General features: G+C 52.8%; 6 protein-coding genes across 6 annotated transcripts; 2 read left to right on the top strand and 4 right to left on the bottom strand.

Moving 5' to 3' along the window:
* Positions 1–689: 689 nt before the first annotated feature.
* Positions 690–2,003, bottom strand: PG998_004076 (uncharacterized protein; the record flags this gene model as incomplete). The annotated part of the gene is made up of 3 exons (XM_066870894.1): positions 690–875; positions 905–1,348; positions 1,425–2,003. 3 exons carry the CDS (start codon positions 2,001–2,003, stop codon positions 690–692), a joined length of 1,209 nt encoding a protein of 402 aa, XP_066734644.1.
* A 487-nt stretch (positions 2,004–2,490) lies between these two features.
* Positions 2,491–4,004, bottom strand: PG998_004075 (uncharacterized protein; the record flags this gene model as incomplete). The annotated part of the gene is made up of 2 exons (XM_066870893.1): positions 2,491–3,515; positions 3,950–4,004. The coding sequence occupies 2 exons, from the start codon at positions 4,002–4,004 to the stop codon at positions 2,491–2,493; spliced, it is 1,080 nt and encodes a 359-aa protein (XP_066734643.1).
* Positions 4,005–4,538: 534 nt separating this feature from the next.
* Positions 4,539–9,273, top strand: PG998_004074 (uncharacterized protein; the record flags this gene model as incomplete). Its single annotated transcript, XM_066870892.1, has 4 exons — positions 4,539–4,591; positions 4,652–6,862; positions 6,917–7,124; positions 7,177–9,273. 4 exons carry the CDS (start codon positions 4,539–4,541, stop codon positions 9,271–9,273), a joined length of 4,569 nt encoding a protein of 1,522 aa, XP_066734642.1.
* A 907-nt stretch (positions 9,274–10,180) lies between these two features.
* On the bottom strand, positions 10,181–12,944 carry PG998_004073 (uncharacterized protein; the record flags this gene model as incomplete). Its single annotated transcript, XM_066870891.1, has 4 exons — positions 10,181–11,184; positions 11,347–12,162; positions 12,215–12,763; positions 12,833–12,944. 4 exons carry the CDS (start codon positions 12,942–12,944, stop codon positions 10,181–10,183), a joined length of 2,481 nt encoding a protein of 826 aa, XP_066734641.1.
* Positions 12,945–16,139: 3,195 nt separating this feature from the next.
* PG998_004072 (uncharacterized protein) lies at positions 16,140–17,279 on the top strand (the record flags this gene model as incomplete). The annotated part of the gene is made up of 2 exons (XM_066870890.1): positions 16,140–16,461; positions 16,558–17,279. 2 exons carry the CDS (start codon positions 16,140–16,142, stop codon positions 17,277–17,279), a joined length of 1,044 nt encoding a protein of 347 aa, XP_066734640.1.
* Positions 17,280–17,575: 296 nt separating this feature from the next.
* On the bottom strand, positions 17,576–19,360 carry PG998_004071 (uncharacterized protein; the record flags this gene model as incomplete). Its single annotated transcript, XM_066870889.1, has 1 exon — positions 17,576–19,360. The coding sequence occupies one exon, from the start codon at positions 19,358–19,360 to the stop codon at positions 17,576–17,578; it is 1,785 nt and encodes a 594-aa protein (XP_066734639.1).
* Positions 19,361–19,406: the final 46 nt, after the last annotated feature.

Here is a 19,406-nt window from a genome sequence, read left to right as displayed (position 1 = left end):
TCCAAGAGGAAACAGAATACGGGGGTTATATAAGATTTGGGAGGGTTGATTGCCGTGAGGTTAGTGATAACATGTAAAAATATTCTTCCCGAGCCTCCACAGGCCATTACCCATGGAGTATGCTCCGATCTGCCGAAGCTATTGTGGGAATAGCCTAGAGTGATACAACTAACACACCTTCATCTCTTGGTACAAATCAAGGAATCCAACGGCAATAGGTAGAATCCGGAGAGGAACGATTTGCTCTCGGCAGATCCCAAAGCTAGAAACACCGTCAGGTAGGAATGTAACAACGAAGAACGAGAAGCAGGAGAGGGCGAAAGATGATAACGATGCAGGGCCATTTCCTGGATATCTTGTTCTCCGGGTAGCGGTCTATAAACTAGGTTCTAGGGGTCGGGCCTGATGCTTCTCAAGATGATATTGCTCTACATCTTTCATTTCGTATAGCGTGCCTGGGCTAACTAATTAACAAGTCACAGGCCATCACGATCAGCATAGAGAACTGTGACTGGCGGGAAGACGTGAAAGTGTCGCCCTTAAAACTTCAACTTTTGCTTGGCGCTTGCCCTCTATGCCCTATCCTCTTGTTGATACAAATTTGGCTTCCGATTTACGAAGCTCCTGTCAGACGCCACCACTACCATCCTGTCAATCATGCGAACATTCCCACGCCGCGTTCATGATCATTATATCATGGTGGGAGCCTGGTCCTTCTTCCATCCCTTGCTCCTCATGCTGGTCTCAATCGCCCTCCAGATCTGCTCTACCACCTCCCGGTCGCGCCAGCGGCTCGCGTCGGTGCCCGTGGGGTTGACCCCCTTCCAGCGATCAATGCCCACGTTGAGGACCCGATGACCCCAGGACTGGATGTTCTCGGGGGCTGGTCGCCGCGCCAGCCCACGTAGATGCCCGGGATGTGGCGGAAGAGGTCGTGGGGGTTTGACCAGCGGTACTGCTTGAACTGCCACGGCTGGCCCGTCGTGAAGACGGCCACGACGCGGTTCCAATACTCCTCCTTGAATTTCTCGGGTCCCTCTACCAGGATGAAGCGCATCGGGCGGTTCGGGTCAATGTCCTTGCAGTGGCGGTTGATGTGCAGCATGGACGCGCTCGACGTCGAGCCCGCATTGGCGCTGTCGGCGGGTACGAACTGGCCGCCCTCGAGGAACGACTTGATGTTGGACATGCGGAGGAGGGAGGAGGCCGAGGGCGACAGGAGGATGATGGGGTCTGGGCGCTTGCTCTTCGGGTTGAGCGCGAGCGACGGGTTGGAGGAGATATTTGTCGTGGAAGATGGTCTCTTAGACATGAAAGGTGCTGCCAGCTTGCGAACATGAGAGAAATCCTGTCAACAACCACTGGCGGTCAGTATATGTGTGAAGTACGACGTATGCGGTAGAAAGGGTCATTCTAAGACTCACGGTGGGTTTGATTCCTCGTAGTGCCGCGTTCCGATCGCCCATTTTTCGCTCGCTATTGTATATCACGGCCAGCCGTGGATCTAATGTGCCCTTGCCTGATCTTCCCAGAGTGCCCCCGATGGCGGGCGCCTGCGCACCCTTTGATGCCAGCGCCGCCGCCGCGTTGGATGCAACACCATCCTTGTCGCCGGCAAGCGGCTTAATGTACTCGCTTTCCTCACTCGCGCCTTCCAGCCATGTGATCAGGTCTAACCGCTCGACGAAGGCCAAGTTCTGAACCTTCTTTCCGCTCGTGAGCTCTTCGTTGAGCTGCGACACGGACGCAGTGTATTCGGGGATGGCGACTTCGCGTTTGAGCCAGGCCAGGTAGATGCTGCGCAGGTCGACGGGCGTGTCGTTGGATACGAAGCGCGTCGCCGTGTCTATAGGTAGCGATATCCGTGATGGTGTTGTGAAGGTGAGCTTGGTGGCTTTGGAGAGGTCGACTTCGGAGCCGTCGTCAAGTGTTGAGGTGATCGCGCTGCCAGACGCGAAAGACTGTCGCAGGAGCAGCAACGGGTCCATATCTGTGGTCGCCATGGCGTCCAATACCAATCCAAGCTACTTTGACGCGCGGATCCGAGAATTCATTCACTTTTATTCCGAATTGGCTGTGATAATGATCAAGGTCGAGGTTGGGATGACGCGCGGGTTTGGTTGTTGAACAAATGAAGCTCTAGAAATGCAGCCTTGCTGCACAGCCACACGTTTTATGACTTCTTCACACGAGGCTGTTCAACTCAACCACTTCAAGCCCGAACCGCAATGCCAACCAAAATAAGCCAACGATGTCCATGCAACCAATGTGAATACAATGAACCACCCACGGATCGATCATTTGGCGACATAATTATGAGGTATTGGCATGACGGAAGCACCAGCTCAAGGAATACTTCATTCATGAGGCGAACAGCTCCTTCAAGACCCGAATATAAAGATCAAAGCATACCATGAGTTTCGCCTGCTTTCTATGCGTGTATACCTCGCTACAAGCCGCTTGAAATACATAGCTGTCCTGTTTACCTATTTATCCTCTGTTCAAAGTGTTGCCACTGCCCTTCGGATTGGCCTCGACGTACTCATCCCACTCACGGGCCTTCATCGTCTCGGCATCCGCTTTCTCGTAGTTGTCTTCGTCTGGAGTTGCCTGGCGACCGCTAGCCTCTCCTCCACCCTCGATTATGCCACCTCGCTTCCTCTCTTCCTCTAGGTATTGATCAATGCTCATCGTAGGCAAATTGTGGCCAGACCGGAAAACCCCTTGCTGCAAATCTTGTCTTCCATTTGTGAGTGTGAAGGGCCGCAGCGGTTTTCCATCTTGGCTCAGAAGCGGCCCTGATGACCGCATGCCCTGGAAGGGGGCATCCAAGCGACCGGAGTAGTCATCCGCTTCTGTTGGTGACTGGCGTCGCCTCTCGTCCTCCTCTACGGTCGTTGTAGTTGGGATGAGAGGCACCGGAGCCTGGGCTAGGACATCCATCTCACGACTGATGCCTTCCAACGCTTGAAACGTCATGTAGGCGCAGTACGATGTATTAGCAAGGTGTAGCTCCCTGACAGCTTCCTCATCGCCGCCGTTCTCGAGGTGGCGGGGCGAATGCCTCATATACTCGAGTTTCTGCTTCATTTCCTTCTCGTGCTTGAAGTTCGCAATCTTGGCGTTGCGTCGGGCTGCTGGATCTGTAGTGGAGATTGTGGAGAAGCGCTCCGGGTCCTCTTGGTACATGGAGAACAGCCTCAGATCTGACGGAGAGAGCAAGCCATAGTTGTCGAGAAGGTGCAAGAACTGTTCATATGCTTCTCTAGTTGTCCGTAGAGCCGCCCGCCGCTCGAGAGGGGTAGAGACGGAAATCTTCTGCAACAGCTCAGCTATGCGAAAGCTGACCAACAGATAGGGCAGGTCTGATGTGTTGATATCCTCAATGCTCTCGTTGTTGCTGAAAAGAGAAATCTGGCTGATGTATCGCAGACATTCCTGGTAAGCCTTCAGAGCAAATTCCAGATCCTCACGGTAAGTTGGGTGGCTTGCTTCAAAGCGCCATCCAAAGACGACTTTTTGACTCGGCAGCCAGGAATACCGATTTCAGTGTCTTTGGCTCCTCCATATCTAAGCCGCCAGGGAGTTGGTTGCTTGTGCGAAAATGAGTTCAGGCGCAATGTCGTTGTATTGCTAATAACGCAGGCCAACAGGGTAATGAAGAATAGAGAAGAGGAGGAGAAGAAAAAGTGTATCAATGGACGGTATGCACGTCGAACAACAACCCCCAGTGATTCAGGATGGTCTCTTTGGGCTTTGGGTGGCAATATTGGGATCTGTCGCATGCACAAGAACATACGTAATAAGTTGAGTGTCTCTGTCTTTCAAACAACAAACCAAGCATTAATGGAGGGGCAATATTGTATCATTGAGGCTAGCAGGAGATCTTCCACCATACCGCACCTGGCCCAACACACCCCTCGTTTGTTATTTTTTTGCCTCTACGTACCGCTAGCAGCCGCCTTCCCTGCAACGATTTCCAGATAGAAGTCAGGACCCTGCATATTTAGGCGGGTATCGATGTTTCAACCACTAATATATCAATATGGCATACGTGCATAGTCGATGGGCAATCATGTTTGATTCTCGTGTCTATGTAAGCATGCTCAAATGCAAGCCGGTGTTGGCATTGAATGTCACAGTTGATTGAAGCTGCATGCATGGCTGGGAAGGAAAGAGCCAATGAGGAACAATGCGCGGCTGCTTGTTTTTGTTTGCCCATGTGCCTGCACCACGTGCCGTGAGAGCTCTCCTGCCTGTTTGCATGCGACAATCATGTGTGTGATTATTTCAGCTCAATCAGGTCATGCAGAACTGAGCTTGAGACCACTGCTGGGCTTTTCTTCAATGCGCATCTCGAGGTAAACTGACCAAGGCGAAGGTTGTGCTGCTCAGTATGCGCCGCCCTCCGACAACAACTCTTTCTTCTTCTTCTTCTTCTTCATCATCATCATCATCATCATCATCATCCTACTAAGCACAATCCTTTCTACTACGGACCTCAAACTTACTTACTGCTCCTTTGTTCATCAACATTAATGCCAGCCCGCTTCTGGTTACGGCAACAAGATGGACTCAGGACAGCAAGAACGTAAGCTGCAAATCGCATCTGATTCTGGCCCTCTGCTATCGGTGGATGATGACGATGTAGCCTCCTACAAAGCAGCAAGCCGCATGCAGAAGACGCGAGCGACCCGGAAAATCTAAGTGATGCTGAAACCAGCAACGAGCAGCTCGAAGCACTCAAGAGGAAAGCAATGCGACTTACTGCTCAACAGAGCCTTAATGACTACAAGAGAGACCAACAAAAGCAGGAGGCAGATATTGCCAGTCGCGCCAAGGTTGACACAAATGGGCATACTGCCTCGAGAGTGATAGATAGTCCTCGAGAGTACCAAGTCGAGCTCTTCGAGAGAGCAAAAGAGAAGAACACGATTGCAGTGCTAAGTACAGGGTCTGGAAAGACGGCCATTGCAGCACTTCTACTGCGGCACACCATTGAGCAAGAAATCAACGACCGTGACAATGGCCAGGCTCCACGAACAGCCTTCTTCCTCGTTGATAAGGTCTCGCTCGTCGCTCAACAATCTGCCTTCTTGCGGAGAAACCTAGACTACTCGGTTGGTGACGTCTCGGGCGAGCAGTTGGGAAGCGTATCAACGAAGCGGGACTATTACCAAAAGACTCTTTTGTCCAAGAAAGTCGTCGTATGCACTGCCGCAATCGTTCTCGACTGTCTGCACCATTCCTATCTCACTATTGACCAGATCAATCTCTTGATCTTTGATGAGGCTCACCACGCTAAGAAAAACCATCCCTACGCGGTTATCATCAAGGACTTCTACGCAGACGCCGAAAGGCGCAATAGCCAGCGACCGCGAATATTTGGAATGACAGCGTCCCCAGTCGACGTGAAAAGGGGCGACATTTTAACTGGCGCTCTTGAGTTGGAAGGCTTGTTGCACAGTGAGATTGCAACTGTTGCAGATCCAGGGGTTTTCCGTGAGCATCTACAGAAGACGAACATCGAGAAAATCGTCGAGTATAATCTTGCCCCAGCCGAGTTTGAAACGCCGCTTTGGTCGAGACTCAACAGCCTAATTGGGCACAACAACCATTTCAAGAAATTGTTTGATTTCGCCAAGTGGTGTACCAGAGAACTTGGTCCATGGTGTGCTGACCGAGTCTGGCATATCTGCTTCACTGAAGAGGAGGCAAAAAAGGCCAGAGCAAGGACACAGGCGCATTTCAACAAGAAAGCTGCAAGCATACATATTGCCGATGTCTCCCTGCTCGATAACGAATTGCACCTTGTGGACCTGGCATATGAAACAGTGCGAGAACATACAGAAAAGAAAGCGCAGCGGTCCTACGACTTGGTATCTGACAAGATATTCAACTTGTCTACTATTTTGACCAAGGAGTTTACGCCTAGGTCAGACAAATGCATCATTTTTGTCGACAGGCGTCTTACTGCGGTTCTACTTACCGATTTGCTCACGCAACCAGGAATGAGACTTGAGCATGTTCAACCACGAATATTACTAGGAGCTGGCTCGGTAGAAGCTGGAGAGCAACTCGGTATGACACGAAAGGCGCAGGAGGCAGCGATCAGACAGTTTAAGTCTGTAGAGCTCAACTGTCTCGTGGCAACCAACATTGCTGAAGAGGGTTTGGACATCCCAGACTGCAACATGGTCATCCGTTTTGATCTTTATAACACCATGATACAGTACATTCAATCAAAGGGCAGGGCCCGCATGGAAAACTCGCGATTCTACCATATGCTGGAGCGAGATAACGAGGATCACGCTCAGAGGTATGTCAATATCAAAGCGAATGAGAAATCGCTTGGTGAACTGTCCGCCGTACTACCAGAAGGCCGTCGACTCGTGGGCAACGACTACAATATGGACTATTACTTGAGGAAGGAGGCCAAAGAGACCTACAAGGACAAGGAAACAGGTGCAACATTGACATACAAGAGTAGCCTGATTGTGCTGGCTGACTTCGTCTCTTCTTTGGAAAACGCATCCGAAAACTGCCTGCATGCGGATTATGTAGTGAAGAGTGTCGGGAAGGAGTTCCAGTGCGAGGTTATTCTGCCTGATCATGCGCCCATCAAGACTGCCATGGGCCACCGTGCTGCTTCCAAGCAAGTCGCAAAATGTTCCGCCGCATTCAAGGCTTGTGTTCGATTGAGAAAGCTGGGGTTCCTTGATCAATGGCTGCAAAGCACCTTCAAGAAATATCTCCCAAAGATGAGGAACGCAAGACTTGCTATCAGCTCCAAGAAGCGCCACGAGTATCCGATGAAGATGAAGCCAGATATCTGGTCACAGCGAGGGTACCCTACAGAGTTGTACGTTGCAGTACTGCGGCTGACTGATCCGCATTCACTGGGCCGATCTTCTAGACCTCTGGCCATTCTGACGCGAACAAAACTACCACTCATCGCTGATTTCCAGATCTTCTTCGGGAACAGCAACAGTTCTGGGGTGAAGTGCGTGCCGCTGGAGAGGGCCATGACGGTGTCGCCGGATGAAACCACCGCACTAACTACCTTCACCTTGCGTGTATTCGAGGACGTCTTCAGCAAGCAATACAAGCACGAGCCCCCCAAAGTTGCCATATTACCTGGCGCCTTTGACTCAGGGCCATGATTATGATGTGAAGCAAGCTTTGGAGCAAATCCGGACGTTGATTGATTGGGATTACATTGCAACGCTTCAGGGCCTACAGGCGGAGGACAACGTGACCTTGGCAAATGAAGACTACAGGAATTGCTTTGTGACGGACCCTCACGATGGCTCTCGAAAGTTCTATACAACAGGCCGCATTGAGGGCATGAAGCCAAGTGATCCACAGCTTCCAGGTGCGCCCAAAGGTGCAAGCAGAACTAAAGGCCGGAGGCAGGCACCCAATGACATCTGGAACTACAGCATTAGCATGTGGTCTAGGTCGAGAGCCAACCTTGAGCGACATGATGATCTGGCCGTGGTCGAGGCCGAGTACATACCGCTGCGACGAAATCTTCTTGACGAGTTCGAGAAGCCGCCAGACACGCAAAACCGCTGTTACATCTGTTTCCAGACACTGAAAATCTCGCCATTGTCTGCCGACATTGTGTCCATGGCGTACAACTTACCAGCTATCATCTATCGGATCGACGCTAATCTGATAGCACTAGAAGCATGCGAAGCTCTAGGTCTTCAAATCCGACCCGACCTGGCTCTCGAGGCAATGACCAAAGACAGCGATAATACTGAGGAGCACGCGGAGCAGAAAATAAACTTCCAGAGAGGAATGGGCAACAACTATGAGCGGCTGGAACTGCTGGGCGACTCGTTTTTGAAAATGAGCACTACCATAGCCCTTTTTGCACGAAAGGCGGACGCCAACGAGTTCCAGTACCATGTTGACCGCATGGTAATGATCTGCAATACGAACTTGTTTAATCATGCTCTGGAGTTGAGGCTTGAGGAGTCTATCCGCTCAAGGTCCTTTAACCGGCGAATCTGGTACCCTGACGGCCTTGAGCTGCTCAAAGGAAAACAGAATGAGAGCATCTTGGGCAGGAAGGGAATGGGAAGGGGCATTCATGTTCTCGCCGATAAGACCATTGCCGACGTCTGCGAGGCCCTCATTGGCGCTGCTTATCTGACAACATACGGCCAAGGAGGCATGGATATGGCCGTAAAAGCTGTGACTAAGTTCACCAGCAACGAGCAACACACCATGATGAAGTTTGACGATTTCCTGGCTGACTTCACTGTACCAGATTGGCAGAAAGCTAGCCCAACCGCTGTGCATGTTCGCCTCGCCCAGCAAATCGAACAGCGCCTCGGTTATCGCTTCCAGTATCCTCGACTGCTCCGGTCCGCTTTCACACACCCATCATACAGTTTCATGTATGAGAACATCCCCCATTACCAGCGCCTCGAGTTCTTAGGAGATGCGCTGTACGATATGGTTTGCGTCGACTACCTGTTCCACCGCTTCATCAGCGCCGACCCGCAGTGGCTCACGGAGCACAAGATGGCCATGGTATCGAACCAGTTCCTGGGCTGTCTTTGCGTGTCACTAGGCCTCAACAAGCACCTGATATCGATGACGGGCGGGCTTCCTCAGCAAATCGCCGACTACGTTGGGGCTATCACCGACGCGCGCGAAGCGGCCGAGGCCGAGTCCATCAACTCCGGGCGGCCTCGCGACTCCTTCGCCCGCAATTACTGGGTTGACGTCAGCTCACCGCCCAAATGCCTGCCCGACATAGTGGAGGCTTACATCGGCGCCCTGTTCGTGGACAGCGGGTTCTGTTATACCCGAGTCCAGGAGTTCTTCGAGCGCGAGGTGCGTCCTTACTTCGAGGACATGGAAATCTACGACACGTACGCCAACAAGCAGCCCTCGACCGCCCTCGAGCACAAGGTGAAGAATTTCTTCGGTTGCGACCAGCTGTTCGTGCTGGCGATGCACGGCGACAAGGAGGAGGACGGCGGTCTCGGCGAGGATGGCTTCGAGTACGGTATCACTATCCATAGCCTCACTGTCACCACGGCCTCGGCGAGCAGCCTTCGCTACGCCAAGGTGGCCGCGGCGAAGAAAGCCCTGGATTGTATTCAGGAGCTGGATCTTGCGCAGTTCAAAAAGAAGTACCTTTGCAACTGCAAACGGAAGGCTGCTTCCGAGACGGCTTCGTCGTCTACTACTGCTACAACTACTATTGGTGGTGGTGGTGCCGTAACTGTCCCTCTTCCCATTAATACTTGAAACCTCGGGGGATAATGAGAGCGCAGATGCAGGCGGAGAAGGACAAGTGTATGAGTAAAATAATAGACAGAGAGGTCGTGATGCTGGAGATTTGCGGCTCAGCCCAGCACCATATCGACCACACCACGACACAGCTATGAATCAACCAATGATAGACCCTGCTGAGTAGTCCTCCTCCCATTGACCTCGACTTTCGTGATCGAAGTGATCTGAACACAGCTACCCCTATTACAAACACCGCTGGGACCAAGACGGGCCCGATTAAGAGAGCCTAAAGGTTGCAGAAGAATATGTGCTTTGATTGTATCATGCTACGACAATGTACAAGAAAGCTAAGTTGGCCGGGTTCTTCCCAATTGATCAATTGTCCGGTACACTCCAGTTCCTTCCCCTACCTCCCCTAAGTTCACACAGACAAGACAGGACAAAGGAGATAAAAGACGACCTTGACCCCTCCTCGGGGTCTCGCTAAACCTCCAATCATAAGCTCGAGATGTGTAAGTGAGACGGGGTATTAATACTGAGAGAATGGTCCTTTCTTTGAACTCCATGCCAGAAAAAGCTGCCGTAACTCATCCCAAGACACCTGTAAGGTTCCCAGGCGAAAAAAGAAAAAGCCAAAAGAAAAAAAGAAAGGAAACGGACGGGGCCGTCCCCATATGATGGGATATGATCGTGACACGTGAATCTTTGCTCTTACATGCCTGTCACGGAAGATACATGTAAACACAAACCGGCAAAGAATATTGCAGAGGCAATGAGCCCACCCATTCCTTCGACCGGTTTTGTGATGGTCGCCCTGGTCGCCTTGGTTAAGTCCCTTCTATTCCAAACGCCAGGTTTTCGTTGGGGTACGTGAATATGATTGGAACGACGGAAGAAAAAGGAAAGCGCTGATCCAGGATTATCACTCAATGTCAGCGTCCGAGCCAGCAGACATGTTGGGACGCGTAGAGCGAGCGGCCTCCATCCCTCGGTTGTTAAAGGATTCCCTCCTCCTTCGGACCGTGGCGCCGCTCATGCGATTGAGTTTCTTGACTTCTCTCCGGAGCTTTGCCGCGGTCTCGAAGACCATCTTGTTCAAGTCCTCCTCTTCAATCACGTCGCTTTGGCTACCGGCCCAACGTGTAGGCTGCGGCGGCTGTCGACTGGGTGTGTTACCTCTTCTAAATGGAATGTCAAATGAAAGTTCATCTTCTGTCTCTTCGCCCTCCGACCCATAAGCGTGGCCATGATCATCGCTTAGACCAACATGGCCGAAGTTGGAAGTTGGGGTTTGCAAACGCGAATCATAGTTTCTGGAGCCGGCCCACGATCTCGCAATGGGGCTGGTGGGTAAGGAGAGAAAGTCACTATCGTAGTCCGGAATGGTGGCACCGAATGCTTGATGTCCTCTTAAAGAACATCTTGAACTTCTCGACGAAATAGTGAAACGTGGTTTCTCAAGAGAACCTGCAAGGTCAAGTGGATTCGGCAACCCCGGGAGCTCGCCGGCATCGAAGCCGTATCCTGAAGGGTTAAAGATGAGGTCCTCTTCGCCCTCACCTCTAGGATGGCGTGGGGAGAAGCCGTCGTCATCGGACGAGAGCTCGTCGTCAATATTAAAGTTGGTACCAGGCCCAAAACCAGAATGGGGGGACATGGGAGAAAGTACAGGCACAGAGGGTTGACTGTAGTTCTCGGAAGCAGTATGATACGCGGCGGAGCCGAATGTTTCTCGGCTTGAGTTGGTGCCTTTGATGTAAGGCATAAGATCGACAGAGGTATTGGCCGTGTGTCGCGAGTGCGGCCGGAAAGGATTTGAGCTCAAGCTTGACAGAGTGGCTGTGGTTGAGTCCATCGACCATTGACGTATACTGCTGGTACGCTCTGGTATAGACTCGTCAATATCGAGTTTTCGAGCTCCTAGGCCTGAGGATGATGCAAGACTGAGTGTCCTGCTTTTGCCATGCAAACTCGAGCTATCATTACTGGTTTGGTGCCTGTGAGAAGAGCCTACGCCTATAGTCAAGGGGTTAGTACGGATCCCACACCGTAGTGGAAGCGGTAACATGAAAACAAGAAAGCACTGACAGGGTGAATGCTTCGCCTGCAACTGCGCAGAGGCGTGCGAGATGGTGTCATGGAGGTCAGAGGTACTTCCCAAGTCGCGTTTTGAACGGCCGGGCTCCAGTATAGGATTACGAGATCCAGGTTGTGATGTGTCAGGTGGGTTAAGTTGCAGCGGCGATTGCACGCTAAGTATACTGATCCTTTTGGATGGCGATTGCCCAGAAATTGATATAATGTTATGCGAGGCCGTATCTCGTCCTGAGGAGTGTGTCGACTTCGGTCGGCTCCCGTCAACCACTTGAGGGTAAACTACACTAATCCGCCGTGCGACCCCGAAATCCGCTTCGTCGCCGCTGTTGAGCTCCGAAAGTACGCACGAGTCTCTATGATTTTTCACCAACACCGACCGTCGGTTGCTGCCGTATGACTTGATCGACTTCTCATCAGCGATCTGAACAGAGGCCATGTGTTTACCTCTGTCCTGAAGCTCCGCCGGGAAGCTGTTGGCATCTGGATCTCGTCTATGTTGCTGGGATGCTGTAGAGCTGGACCTAGACCTGTCGTTCGGAGAGAACGAGGCAACATAGCTCGGCATCGATTTCCTTCTTGATGCCTTGTTTGATTTAGAATCCTCGCTCTTCTTTGTCTGTGAGGTGCGATACTCCGGGGGAATGGAAGGTACCACAGAGGACGTCCGCTCCGGAAAAAGGCCGATATTGCTTGATGTAAGGGACTTGGTACGGAGAGTGGCGCCGATAGAATGTCGTTTTTTCGCACGAGCCCGCAGTTCTGCACCGGATCCTTCGGTGTCCGGTGACGGAGATTGGGGGGGCTGCCCTTGACGGTTTCTCGTAGAAGGCACGTATCACGGGGTTGTCCAGATTGAAACCATTCTCCCGAATGTTTCGGTCGGCGACATCTTCACCATAGATTCTGCCCCCAGCCGCTTCTAGTCTTTGGTGGAAGTTGATACGGGAAATGGTTGACTGCGCATCCAGTAAATCAACGAAACCCTTTGTTCCGCCAGAATCCCCACTGCGAATGGAGGCAGACCGTTCGTGGAATAGCGGTGGTGGCTTGGCAAAGACGTGATGTTCGTGCTCTTTAGATGGCAACCTATACGGAAGCTTGGGCCGGTCTTCTTCGGTATTTTTGGGAGGTAGCCTGTATGGGGGACCATTGACAGGAGACTCGAGAGTCCTAGTGGAGGGCTCACTTCGAAAGGAGTTAGATAGTCCCCTGGAGGAATCTAGCCTCCCGCGGGAATCCTGGCTGGGTGCAGTCCGTGGCCGATCGCCGTTTTCGTCTCGAATTCTGGGCACCGACGGGGCTGGCGAGGAACTGTCCACCAACAGCTCCTCCCTTTTAGCAGAAGGACGCTGGGCCTTTTGCAAACTTTCCAGAATGTTGGGACCATTCCCGGCTACCGGATACGCGCCTGCGCTCAGTTAGTAACTGGGAACTAAAACCGATATTGAAGAATTGCCACAGTCCGAGGCAAGCATACCTCTTATAGGCGGGAGGGAGGCGACCGTCGCATTGTAGGGCTGGGCCTTGAGAGAGGCGAGGCCTCTTTGGTCATGTGAGGCCTTCCTCGACAAGAAATTGAATATGCCCATATTCACAGCCCAAACGGACGATCCATACGTGGTGTTGTTAGTTTCGATATCGGCACGCTGGGCCAAAGTTCTGTAGGTTCAGCCGAGTGATTGGCGGGGCCCGACAGTGAAGTAGCAGGTTGATGGTCTACCGGTCCAGTCCGTCTTAATGTCTGCCGTATCCAGACATGGAGTCCACCGAGACCCTCATGTGGAAGACAAGGACGTACGTAGACCTAGAGGGGACAAGAGAAAAGTAAGAGATGCCGGAGGGGAGACAAGGGGCTGGAGAGGGAAACGAAGAAGAAAAAAGTGAGCCGGGTAGAGATTCATTCAAATGCGTAGTTGGACAGTACCGATCAAGCGTCGAGGCGGCGATCCGGCAACTAAGCTGAAGGTAAATGCAGTAGCGCACCTGATACTCTAGGACCCCCTGGTGCCTTGCGTTTACTGTAACACGAGGAGTGTTTGCGAAACAAACGAGACGCGCATGGGGGTGGCAGGTGGGTTGTCGTCTGCTGCTCCCACACAACGCTAGAAACATAGCTCTGGGTCCGGCAGCGTGGGTAGCGTCAGTGCCCGCTCATTGCTTGGGTAGATACAGTCAGATCCATATGATAATATAATGACTACATGGCATAGTGCCTTGTAGTGTGATGATGGTTTTCTGCTTTTTTAGCCTCTTCTCTCCTTCTCTCTTTTTCTTCTTTCACACCCTGCTACCTGCTGCCTGCTTCTCCCCTGGCGAACCGTGCCGCCGTCGGAGTACTGAGTTCAGCAAACGTTTCCATTTCAGCCCAACCTCATCTGACCTATCGCCTCACAAACTTTGACCAGACGGCTGGCTGCTTACATACACAGCCAGCCGTCGCTAAAGCACCTTTGAAGGGAAGCCACTCAGCCAACAACATGGCCCCTCGCATCCCCGGGCCGCCATGGTCATATGTAATTTGCCATCCCACATGACGGCCAAGGCGAGCAGGGCCGTGGAGGCAATCATAAAAAAGTGTTTTTCGTATTTACTTTTGTTCATTCCGGGGGAAGGAGGTGGTGGGTGGACTTTAGGCCTGGGACTGAACGTATGGTATGCGCGCATTAGGGGCCATCTGACACTGCATGACCTCGACCAACCAAGTGCACCTCTAGCAGGGACTTGGACTCGGCTGAACTAAATGAAAGGCAGCCTTTCTTTTTTTCTTCCATTGTGAAAGGCTCGAGGGAGATCTCAGCCACTGGAAGGTAGGCCAGAAGCAAAACATGGTTTTGCTTTATGCGACTGTCTGCCAATGGCTGCTCAAAGGCCCAAGATGCCCGTTGAAGATCCGTAAGAGAACAAAAAAAAAAAAAAAAAAAAAAAAAAAAGGAGGAAACACGCACTCTAATGCACATGAATTGAAATGGTCAACCTACGAAAGTCAGCGATCGATCAGAGACAAGGATGCTTGATCTACGATTCGACCCAGATTTCGACGTCTTAAGTGCCCCTCTTATCCACTGGGTTGTTCTTCCCGCTATTGCACAGGCACTGCGCGAGCTGATGATATATACGCGCGCCTTGCGATAAAGAATGAATATGGGCATATGTGAATATGATTGGGGGGTGGGGGAAGATATCTTGTCTCTTGAAGCCAGGTATATCAGAATTCTTAGCGACACATCATTTTTCGCATGCAGGGAACCAAAGGCACGCTGCTTGACCACGACCCATGAACAATTCTCAGCCAAAGAATTTCGTGTACGGCCCTTCCCGCCGCCAGCTACATATGGTTGTGGTAGCAGTTGTATCACGCAAACGCCTCGAACAAGACCAACGGCCAAGCGATCGCAACCATCAAAAACCAACAATTGCTATCGTTTAGTCGTCCCCTGAACTAGTCGTCTTAGCGACCAGCTACTCGGGATTTGCGAGTAAGTAAGGCACCGGCTTGAGTCTACTCGATACGTTGCAGGTATACTGCCGCTACCGACCGGCAGAATCAGATCCAAGGTAATTTTCAATCACGGTAAATTGGCATGACAACATGTGGTGGCCCAAGAGCTGGGACGGAACGGATGAAAGTAAAGTTTAATTATGGGATGAGATGATCAGCATCAACGTCCAAAGATGATCCAGCACCAGCGGAGTTACTGCCCGCTCCCCTTGCTTGCCTGGAAAGTTACGACATCGCATCACATCGCATTGCATCGCATCGCATTGCACCCAACATGGTCAAGGGAGGAGCTGAACCCTTGGGTGACACCGACGTTCTGTTCGTGCAATGTGACATGCTCGGGGAGACTGACTCTTTTATCCTCACTTTCCTCGCAAGTGGCTCTGGGAGGGAGCCGAAAGGGACCCTGGCCAGTCAGTACCTGACTAGGAAGAAGCCGAGCAGGTTCCACGTGGATGCCACTGCGGATCATTCATGTCAAGTTTAGCGTTTGCATCGAATCTGCCATCTGTTTACACCTCTTGTGCAACACGTGTAATCTCGTTCCCCCCGGCTTATTGGATCCAAGTATTACTGCAGGTCGAGCGAGACACTCGTCGCTGCTCTCGGACACAAATATTACATGGCTGAATTTGAGTTACACCGGAGCGGCTACAATCTCTTCGGAAACACACGCCTGACCCTGAGACCCCTCTCTTCCGCTTTCCCTCCCAGAAGCAAGGGCAACTGGTTGTCAACCTGCAACTTCCCCTCCAGTCCCCAGTCTCCCCCGTCTCCCCCGTCTCCCCCGTATCCCCCGTCTCCCCCGCCCCTTCCAGTAAAACATATCCATCGTCGCTGAATGGAGTCGCGCGTGGTCTCCAACTCCGGTGTTCTATATGTCCTCGGGTAGGAGTAGACAACCCTGACAACGTAGAGGCCGCCTTCTCTTTGGTGAAACGTAGTATACTTACCTGGAGATGTGGCAGCAACGTATGGCACAGTTCGGAAGACACCACTGCCCCTCGCAGGCACAACGGCTGTCTCGCCCAACATTGCGAGTTTCCGCCCAACATCTCAACCTCATGACCATCTACCACCTACCCGGACTTTTAGGCTCTTGTATCGAGACGCCTTTCTTTCTTTCAGTCCACCATTACCTACCAACTCACTGAATACACTCCTTAGTTCGCACCTTTATTGACCATATATATTAATTGTGCTCGGACTCTCCGCTACACTGTGGACTACTAGGTCCCGTATCCCACCGCAATAGCCAACTCTTAGAAGAGGACCTACAGTGACCATGTCATCTTGGCTTTCCAGACTGACTCCCACTGAGCGTGGCGAGGACCCCCTGAAGAAATTGGGCGAAACCTCTCAAGAGAAGCTTGGTGATGTTTCTCAAAGGAAGCCCCAGCTAGAACAGGGCATCCTGCCCGACAAACTGGCAGCCGCTAGGAAGCAAGCCCAGATCATGTCTGCCAACGACAAGGACGAATACAACGAGAAGGAGACGCAGCGTGAACACCTTGCACGACATGTCGACCAACTCTACAAATCCGAGTCCCCCAAGCCACCTGCCATCAGGGGAGCTGGCGAAGGCAATAATGACAAGGCAGCCGCGTGTGACTGGAAGGGTGATCCTGCTGAGCCGCAGTATAACGATCTTGCCTCCCAGCATAACATCCCCGATCATGCGGATCTCTGTGGCTAGAAGCCAGATCCGCCAGAGATCGAGTATGATGACCTATTCCACGAGCCAGGAGCCGAGTCTCAGAAGCCTGAGAGACATACCACTGGGAAAAGTCCCAAAGACTTGGCTCACGGCACCAATCGGCCTGGACAGCAACAAACCATCGTGCCGATCATTACCAAGGATACTACATTGAAGCCGACCCAAGACCCTACGCAGGCGCTGGCTGGCGTATACGCCCCGCGACCTACCCCGACATCAGACAGGGAGTCTTCCAATAAGTCTCCAGGGAAGTCCCCCAAGGAGCCTGCCCAGGAGTACTCCGAGAAGCCCGGAAAAGAGCCTGATTCCGATGAGATCAAGCAGCTCCACCATGTCTGCAGACCGTTCCATGAGCATATCTCACCAGATTCCCCAAATACTGACGGTCAGAGTCATCTTCGCAAAGTGGTTCCTGAGCCACTAGCATCAGGGCCTGAGGATGCTCATGAGAAAGGGAAGAACGACCTCCAGCACACTGAACATGACACGGTGGTAGCCAAGGTCCACCAGGCTGATTGCGATGAGCACCCAGATACCAAGGTAGAGCACCTCGTCGCCGACAGTCCACGGCTCGGCAAAATGATGGCCGTCTACCAGAAAATTGAGGCCAAGCAGAAACAGGTCAAGGACAAGATGACCAGATCAAAGGAAGACAAGGAGAAAAAGGCAAAAGACAAGCAAGAGGCAAAGGAAAAAGAAGGCCCGTGAGAAGAAAGAACGCAAGGAAAAACGGGCTCTACAAAGGCAGGAGAGAAGGGCAAAGAGACCAAGAGACTCGGGGTCAACGAGTTCTTCACGATTGAATCAAATTGGACATGAAACCCATAGGAATACGACACAATCGGCATAAACTGCTGCTGCCTCAGGGGCAATGGCAATGGCAATGGAAACGCCGCGTTGACAAGGCACTGATTAGCAGATTGGCTCACAAGTAGTGATTGACATGGTTCGTACTGTACTGAAACCCATAGACGACCCAAGCACAACCAAATATAGTACCAGCATCAATACACCGAAGATTGCCTTCCCAACTCAGGGATGCTACTTGAAGTGCTAGTGGTCGTTGTGCTCTGCTTCATCTTGTGCTCTGCTTCATCTTTTGCAATCTCCTTGCGAGTAGCGCCTTGCTCATTCCGCGGGTCCAGCCTTTTGCCCCCAACTGATACCTCCAAGTCCCTAAGCAGCCTAGACATAGTTGTCTCGAACTTATGCTCTTCTTTATGCGGACCCTTTTTTATCTTCTTGCTCTTGCAGACATATGGCCGCTTGGGCAACCGCGGGGAGGGCCGAGCGTTGTCGCTGTCATAGCCATCCCACGATGACGACGACCCGGGCCTCGACTCTCGGGACACATCGAGCGTGGACCAGCCATCGTTGTGGAGGTGGTCAACGTGCGGGCTGGGGTAGCCCAGGACACGCGCCAGCTCGTGCGACCACGCCACCGAGATGGGGTAGTTGTCCATGCCAACCGGGGCGCACATCTCGATGTCGGCACCGGTGCCCTCCTGCCTCCCCTCGAAGGCGCGCGTGTACCAGAGGGGGCCGCCCGGGCTGTATTTGGACGAGATGGCGCCGATCTGCCGCACCGGCATCACTTTCCCCAGCTTGACCATGTCGGCCCACCGAAGGCGGTGCTTGGGGTTGTAGCCCGGGGCTTTGGCGGCTAGTTCGGCCGCGATGCTGGTAGTGTCGTCTGAGTCCAGGTCCACATGCTCGGCGGTTTTGCTGTTGTTGTCATTCTCGCTGCCGGCAGCCGCTTGGCCGCTGCTTGATTCTTCTCCTTCTTCAGTGAGAACTTGGTATTCCTTGGGCGAAGCCACGTTCAGCGTCATGCCGGCGGTCACAATATCCGATTCTTTGTCGACGTGGGGCCATATGGCAGCGATCTGGCGATCTGGGCCGTCCACATCGCCGTTGGGCTTCGTCCTAGTCACCCACAAGCCGGAGTAGGTCGGGTCGGCCCAGGCTCTGATGCCGAACTGGTCGTTCAGCAGATAAATGGTGGTCTGGGCCAGGATAGCGGCCCACAGGTACTGGACGTCGTCGGGCGACGGCATAGCCTCCCTACTGCCGTAGATGCTCTCACGCCATCGTGGATCTCGGAAGTTCTGACCCAGCGGCTGCTGCAGGTCGGCAACGGTCCAGAGCATAAGGCGCCCGGGCCCGCTGAAGGGCGGCATGCGCCAGTCGAGGGGCTCGCGCACCTCAGTCTCGTAGACATGATCGTACGCATTCTCTGGTGGAGTCAACGTCGCGTTGACAGTGTCGTTTGATTCTTCGTCGGAGGGAGAGGTAGCAATGGCGACTTTGTCCGACCGGCTCTGCTCCGCCATCGCCAACCCCTTGGCGGGCAGCGTGGGAAAGACCAGCCGCAGCCGGCTCAGGACGCCATCCTGCTGGACGGCGTCCCGTAGGGGCGACTGCTCGGGGAGGAAGTAGGTGGGCCTCGGTGTGAAGCCGATGACGGTTGGGGGCGGCAGCGTTCGCTCCAGCAGCTTCTGGACGGTTCTGGGCACCTTGAGGGTGGTTTTACCTCTCGGGCTTGCCACGAACTCGGCGAATCCCCTCTTCCTGCGCACCTCTAGAATCTGCTTCTTGAGCAGCTGCTCGACCCGGTGCGCGGTATAGACGGACGGGTAGAGCGGGGGCGCGTCCGCGAGCCAGACGTGCCGGAGCCGGCCAGTTTGAGCCAGATGCCTAGACAACTGAGCAGCTTGAGCCAGACGCCTGGAAAACCGAGCAGCTTGGTCAATTGGGACATGTGCATGACTAACACATGGGACCATCATGGGGCTCTGGTGGAATTATGTTCCATGTGGCGGGTCTTCAGTGGCA

The sequence above is a fragment of the Apiospora kogelbergensis genome (assembly GCF_038363985.1).
Source record: "Apiospora kogelbergensis strain CBS 113332 chromosome Unknown utg000002l_segment0_segment0, whole genome shotgun sequence".
NCBI lineage: Eukaryota > Fungi > Ascomycota > Sordariomycetes > Amphisphaeriales > Apiosporaceae > Apiospora > Apiospora kogelbergensis.
This window is presented reverse-complemented; position numbering and strand designations above follow the sequence as displayed.